The following is a 7,457-nucleotide window of genomic DNA, read 5'->3' on the forward strand; positions in this document are numbered from 1 at the left end:
AGAAAAAAAGGGGAAAAATTTAAAAAAAAAGGCCGATTAAAGGCAAAGGGTTAAATTTCAACGGGTATAATGGTCTATTACAGGTGGTATAATGGTCTCTTACAGGTGGTATAATGGTCTATTACAGGTGGTATAATGGCGTTCATGCCTAAGGTAATAGCTGCTGTGGACTTCGGAGGGACTTACATTGGCTACTGCTATACCTTTCTACGGGAAAGTACAAAGGGCTTACACTTTCCAGAATGGGGGCCACACTGTTCCAGTAAAACAAAAGCCTGTGTCCTTTTAAGCCCCAACAGACAGTTCCATTCTCTTGGTAACGAGGCAGACCGGAAATTCTTGGAATTACAGAAATCTGGTGAAGCACCAGCCTGGTTTTACTGCGAAAACATCAAAAAAATTCTTACAGAATCTCAGGTATAATTAAATATAGTGCAGTAGTATTTCATTTACATGCTTTGAAAGAACCTTTTCCTTTAGATATTGTAATATGAATGAATGATAGGTATATATTGCCTTCAAGTCAATATACTGTATTTTGGTGGGGGAAACTTTTTTCTGTGGCTATACTGTTTTTCATAACTAAGGTATTCTTTTTACTGATAGTCGTACTTTATTAAGGAGGACATGCTTTCTTTCTATGGGCCTTTTATTGGGTATGCTCTCTCTTTTTGTGTTAACTGTCTTTCTTTTCTGAAAGACATATAGGGGTTATCCTGACTTTCGTTGGGAATACTTTCTTTCTATGGGTTCCTTTTCTTTCTGGAGGCATACTATATTTCGACTGGTATAGTATACCCTTCTATATTGGTACATGTAATATAATATTAAAAAATGGCTTCATATACAGCTGTTATATATGAATTTAATCAAAACGTCTCATCCACTCGTCATACGTAATTTATTCCATATTCATTGATTTTTGATGATTTCCTGAAATACTGATGTTAGGAGAATCGTCAATCTGTTAAATGAGGGTACACCAAGAGACTTTACTTCCCGGGCAGCTATTGTCTCCAAAGATATTCCTACATCAATATGATACAAGAAAATCATAAAGATGTATGTATACTATAAGGAAGGAGATTTTAAAGTTGAAAATTAGAAAAAAAGAATAGGCTATCAGGAAAATTTTACCGGACGAAGGTGAAGCTAACCTAGCTCTTATTGATGGAATTAAAGTAATAATATTTTCCCAGGATTATGTAACGTGTAGGAACAAACAATCCCTGGCCGTGACCGAGGTACTCTCTGGTGTTCTACAGTACTTTCTCCATCACCTGATTAAGAGATGTGGGGATATAGCGGAGTCTGTATCACCTGCCGATGTTCGCTGGGTCTTCAATCTTCCGGTCAGAGCCAGGAATGATGTGATGTCAGTTCTTAAATCTGCTGCAAGCAAGGTTAAGTAAATTAAAATTTAAAAAGCTTAAAATTTATTGAATCCACTTTTTTAAAATCAAATCGAGCTTTAATTCGTCTTTTTCACAGACAATTTCTAACGTTATTTGTCTTTTCATGTCCATTCATATTTTTCCTCTGTTTTTTCACCTTTTTTTTTCTTTAAATATGATTTTCTAAGTTTGATTTTTATGTACATTGAAATAAGGTATATTTGAATTTGGATTTCATACTTAAGTCTTTATTTTATAAATTCTAACAGGCCAACATTGACACTGAAGCAATCTACTTTATCCCGGAAGTAGAAGCAATAGTGATTGCAGCTAAGATACTCCATCAGGATAAAAACATTCCAGAGACAGATCAACTCTGCGTGTGTGACCTCGGCGGTAAGTAGGACTTATATTCAGTCTCAAGAACTAATGATTCAATTTCATCCAACTTTTTGTCTTTGTTAACATACCTCAGCAAAGGAAATTGGTACGATTGTATACGACTGTCTTAGACAGCCAACTAAAGGCAATAAAATTGGTACTACGAATATACAACTGTGGAAGAAATCTACCGTACTTTCTGTCAAAGACTCTTTGTGCGACGCATTTTTGGGGTTTATTATATTTGTACATTATATTATTCACAGGTTCATCTGTGAGTGTCGTGAAACTTGATGTGGACGAGAATGGAACCATAAACATGAAGGAGTGCCAATATACAGATAATTTCGGAGGTCAAGGTTTGGATAAACAGTTTTTAAAATTTTTGAGAAATGTTCTTGGCTCGCATGTTATCCAGGCCTTTGAGGACTACCTGCCGTTACAAATGCAGGAGTTAATGAGTTTATTTGAACTGAGCAAGTCCAATATGACACCGGAATTCACTAGAAAGTATGTGTTTGGAATTCCACCTTTGTTGGTAAAAAGGTTTAAAGTGTTCTTCCCAACGTTTCAAGAGGAAGAGCAGTTTGCCCCAAATCCAAAATTCGGTGAAAAAGTCATCATGTCTCAGAACAGCCTGACAGCTGATGAAAAAATTGTGTGGCACTTCCTAAAAGAGCCTGTAGAAAGTGTCACAGAATACCTTCAGCATGCCTTCGAAAATCTTCAAGTACCTAAAACCACGACGGTCATTATCACCGGAGGCTTCTCAAAAAGTACTGGAAGTTGAAGCGACCGCATGAGACGGAAATTCTCCAAAAGGAGCACGATTTTCATAGACGCGCCGGCGGAAGCGCCACTTATAGGAGCAGTTATGGCTGGTAGAGAGATTGAGGCCAAAAAGGTTTTTCAAAGTATGTGTACACTATTTCATGCTTTTGTCTTTAATCATATATAACATTGATTTTTAAAAAGGCTATACATAGCTTGTGGACGTTTCAAGGCCATGCAGATGGTCATGATTTGTAATCAAAAAATTAAAAATCTTTGATTACATCCACGCAACGAACCTCTACTGTTCTCGTTATTTTGTTTTAAGTATATATAATTGAGTAAATAGATAAATTTTCAAAGGGGCGTTAAATAAATAAACAGGTAAATGTATAAGAAAGAAAAGATGGGGAATGGAATAAGAAATTGGTTCCAAAGTTGTTTCAAATGAGATAACCATGTTTACATTGTATAAGAATCAAGATTGATTACGGAGCAGGTTCTTTTCCCCAACAACATAAGTATAACACTAACCAAATTTTCACTGGTAATGCAGCTATACCCACACTTACTCCGGAGGCTGAATCTGAAATTTGCAGGACACAACTAGTTCAACACTGACTACGTAATGTACATTATCAAAACTTTATTTTATGTTGCTTGATTTGAAATTAACTTTCTTGATGATAAACTTTTTGGATCATTTTCATTCTAGAGAAGTATGTATACATATAGCTGGCGATCTGTTAAAAGTACGGTGTGGTCAGCCAGAGAGCCACAGAGCCACCCATAGGAAAATCAATGTTTACAGCGAAAAAATGCTCTATTTAATCAATCTATTTCTCAGTATTTTAAAATGTTTTATCATATATACCTGCTGTGCCACAAGGCAATATGTAATAACGACACAAAATGTAATTAACTGAGATTATTGCATTTTTGAAATATTTTACGTCGAAGTCAACGAAGAATGTAATGACACAAAATCTTAAAACATGTAAGATACCTTTGAGATCATGACATGTTGCATTCTTACATGTACATCAAGGTCAACACGGAATGTAATGACGTTAAATGTACAAATATACAATAAAGCAAGATGTGTTTGTGAAACACTATGCGCCCGGCGGTTACAAAGTTCAAAAAACTATTTTTTGCAGAAAAGTCACAGTCAAGGTCACAAGGTCATCGACCTTGGTGTCATTTGAAAGAACTTTATTAGTGAAGTATGCATACCAAATATGAAGTATCTATCTCTTATGCTTAAAACGTTATGGCAAAAAGTCTAAAAAGCTATTTTTAGCATAAAAGTCACAGTCAAGGTCACAAGGTCATGATTTTGATGTCATTTGAAAGAGCTTTATTAGTGGAGTATGCATATCAATTATGAAGTCTCTACCTCTCATGGTTCAAAAGTTATGGCGAAAGTTCGAAAAAGCTATTTTTAGCATATAGGTCACAGTCAAGGTCACAAGGTCATTGACCTTGATGCCATTTGAAAGAGCTTCATTGGTTGAGTATGCATACCGAATATGAAGTCTCTATCTCTCATGGTTCAAAAGTTATGGCGAAGGTTAAAGTTGACAACAGACAGACAAACAGATAAAACAGACAAAACAGGACAAAAACAATATACGCCTCAGATCTATCGATCCGGGCGCATAAAAAAAATTCAAAAGTATATAATGGAGCCCTCTTCCCCGTTAAAGAAAGTAATCAATATTGCTTTTATTTACAATGATTCATTATAGGTTGACCAGCGGAAATCCAGCAAATGTCAGGCGATGAGCAAGAAGTTTTTTGTACTTCGTTGCAAAGAGGGCGATTTGTTGTACGTGACGTCAGTATCAATGTTATTGGTCATGTCGGCTCCGAACCGAAATCACTAATAAGAAGCTTGGTCATGGGTCAGAAAAGAGAAAACAAAAATGTAAAGGAAGACGTGTCTATATTTATTGGTAGAAGAAAGCATTCAATCAAGAAAAAAGGTGAAATACAAATACACATTTGTTAAGAATTTTAAAAAACAATACTGAACAAATTTGTGAAATAATAATAATTTCAAGTTTTTTTTCAGAGGGACTAGATACCTCCTATACAACATTTATACTACCTGTTCCACTAGAACTGGAAAACACCCCAATACAAATCTCTATACGTGGCTGGTAGAACTGTTATCAACACCCAATACAACACAGCCAGGTAGAACTGTTATAAATACCCAGTACAAGACAGCCAGGTAGAACTGTTAAAAACACCCAATACAACACAGCTAGGTAGAACTGTTATAAACACCCAATACAACACAGCCAACAAGAACTGTTAAAACACCCAATACAACACAGTCAGGTAGAACTGTTATAAACACCCAATACAACACAGCCAGCAGGAACTTTTATAAACACCCAATACAACACAGTCAGGTAGAACTGTTATAAACACCCAATACAACACAGCCAACCAGAACTGTTATAAACACCCAATACAACACAGCCAACAAGAACTGTTATAAACACCCAATACAACACAGCCAGGTAGAACTGTTATAAACTCTCTACAATAAACCAGGTAGAACTGTTATAAACACCCAATACAACATAGCCAGGTAGACCTGTTATAAACACTCTACAATAAACCAGGTAGAACTGTTATAAACACCCAGTTCAACACAGCCAGGTAGAATTGTTATAAACACCTAATACAACACAGCCAGGTAGAACTGTCATAAACACCCAATACAACAGTCAGGTAGAACTGTTATAAACACCCAATACAACACAGTCAGGTAGAACTGTTATAAACACCCAATACAACACAGCCAGGTAGAACTGTTTTAAACACCCAATACAACACAGCCAGGTAGAGCTGTTTTAAACACCCAATACAACAGTCAGGTAGAACTGTTATAATCACCCCATACAACACAGACAGATAGAACAGATTCATCTTTTGTAAAGGGAATAATTTTGTACAAAGGACCACTTCTCGTTGAAAAGATAATTTAATCAAGGAATAACAAAAGATAAGGTTGGAGTCATTTGAAAAATCGCGCCGAATACCGGGGGGTAACATATCCAAGAAAAATGAAACTCATGAAAGCTTCCTGCCATAGAATTAATTCAAGTTTGTTCAAATCATTGCCCCTGGGGTTATGGAAGAAATAATATAAGGGATACCAGATCATAAGAGGACAGAAATAGTAATATTTTATGGAAGTACCGGTAGTCAATGGTACATGTAGCAAAGAAAAAAGTTTCTTCAAATCTTGGACTGCACTAGCTAGGCAAACACGGTGTGAGATCAAAGTTAAACCTCGACAAATATATAAACGAACATTTGATTGGCGATTTCTTCAATATTTCTAACCTTTTACAGATCACTTAGACCAAATGAATCCTACCGAGATATTCATAGATCACATCCACAAGCAAGTCCACGTAAACAGGATTTTACCGAAGGTACGTGTTGATGAGATACTAAGTAAATGAAGAAAACGACAAAACTCGCGAATTGGCAGTGCATTGAAGCCGTTACCTGCATATATGATTTTGTGTATTCATTCAAAGAAAACATATCGTTCTATAAAGATCAGAATCATTGGGTAATAGGTACATGCGACAAAGCTCTTTTATCCAATATACTTAACCGGTAATGTCAGTACAGATTTTATTTTAACAGGCGAATCCCCCGAGATTTATGATCCAGAAGAAACCCCTTCCCCCCGATCGCTGGGCGTAGAAGTAGCCCCTTCCCCCCGTCAGCTCGGTGTGCCACAGGAAAAGAATGTAGATCAGTTGTATCCTCTCCGAATCCGAGAGCTGGGCTCCGAGAATGACGTGTTTCAAGGCCGGAAGTCCTTGCTGGACTGGAGACCAGTATACATCCTGATATACAGCCTCGCCCAGAAAACCACAGACCTCGTGCAGGAATCTTACAAAGGTCCACAACACAGGAAGAAAACGCTACTAGGTATAGACTTCTGAGTACCATATTCCGTATACTAGTATGTATGTATACCTGTATGTATACCTGTAGATTGCATGCAATACCACTGGATAATAATTGATTTTAAAGAGGGTTTAGAGCAGATTTAAGGAGGTTAATTTTGTAGTATTGAAGTTCAATTTTGTCCTGTTACTCACCCGTTTTGGTTTGTTGGAAAAAACCTACATTCAGAGTTTCGAAAATAGTTCCTTTGTAAATGCAAAACTGATCAGACCATCGTACCAGTTCTAACATCATCAGCATTACAAAAATTTAATTTTTGAGTCAGGTATGTTATTCATGGTATTCTTTCAGTTCCGCTACACTAAGACGCACGCTGGGATTCCAGTTACTAGTACGGAGACATCTTATAGAAACCTAGATATTAATTATGAACTTTTTTCATTGTTCTGCAGATTTCATCATTAGATGGATAGAGATGATTCACATGTTCAGCTCTCGAACAAAACAGGGACATCCATATATAGTGGTGTTTGGCAAACACTGTAACCAGCAAAAAGAGGTACCTCACCAAATTCAATATTTTTAAATATATACAATAAAAAAAATGACAAAAGAGATTCAGTTTTATTTCAATAGATATCCCTGCATTTAATTGCTATCACAAATTGCCATTTGCTATTTTGCTATCTGCTATTTGCTAATTGCTATAACAAAACTAAATCATGGAGAAAAAAAAGTTACTGGAAGCTATAGCTAATTTTTGAAAAGTAATTGCAACTTAATACTTACCATTCGATCGCGCAAAAAACGGAAATTGTTTTGTATAATTATGAACAAAAGAGCTCGGTTCACTTTATGAATAAAATGGCCCTGTTGATATAACAATTAATTGATTAACACTTGTTTTTCTATTTGAAGTATCAAAATAAAATAGAGACTTTGTGCTTTCATTTCTTATTAAAG

General features: G+C 36.0%; 1 protein-coding gene and 1 long non-coding RNA gene across 2 annotated transcripts; both read left to right on the forward strand.

Annotated features, from left to right (window-relative positions):
• Positions 1-127: 127 nt before the first annotated feature.
• LOC134249014 (heat shock 70 kDa protein 12A-like) lies at positions 128-2,565 on the forward strand (the record flags this gene model as incomplete). Its single annotated transcript, XM_062731387.1, has 4 exons — positions 128-417; positions 1,200-1,403; positions 1,664-1,790; positions 2,042-2,565. Coding segments are annotated over 4 exons (1,145 nt in total), but the record flags the coding sequence as incomplete, so codon positions are not given.
• A 2,127-nt stretch (positions 2,566-4,692) lies between these two features.
• Positions 4,693-6,458, forward strand: LOC134249013 (uncharacterized). Its single transcript, XR_009988191.1, has 3 exons — positions 4,693-4,748; positions 5,922-6,004; positions 6,225-6,458. It is a non-coding gene; the product is annotated as an uncharacterized LOC134249013 (long non-coding RNA).
• The last annotated feature ends 999 nt before the right edge of the window (positions 6,459-7,457 follow it).

The sequence above is a fragment of the Saccostrea cucullata genome, unplaced genomic scaffold, assembly GCF_032062105.1.
Source record: "Saccostrea cucullata isolate Sc308-1 unplaced genomic scaffold, CSIRO_AGI_Scuc_v1 ctg20045, whole genome shotgun sequence".
NCBI classification, from domain to species: Eukaryota; Metazoa; Mollusca; class Bivalvia; order Ostreida; family Ostreidae; genus Saccostrea; species Saccostrea cuccullata.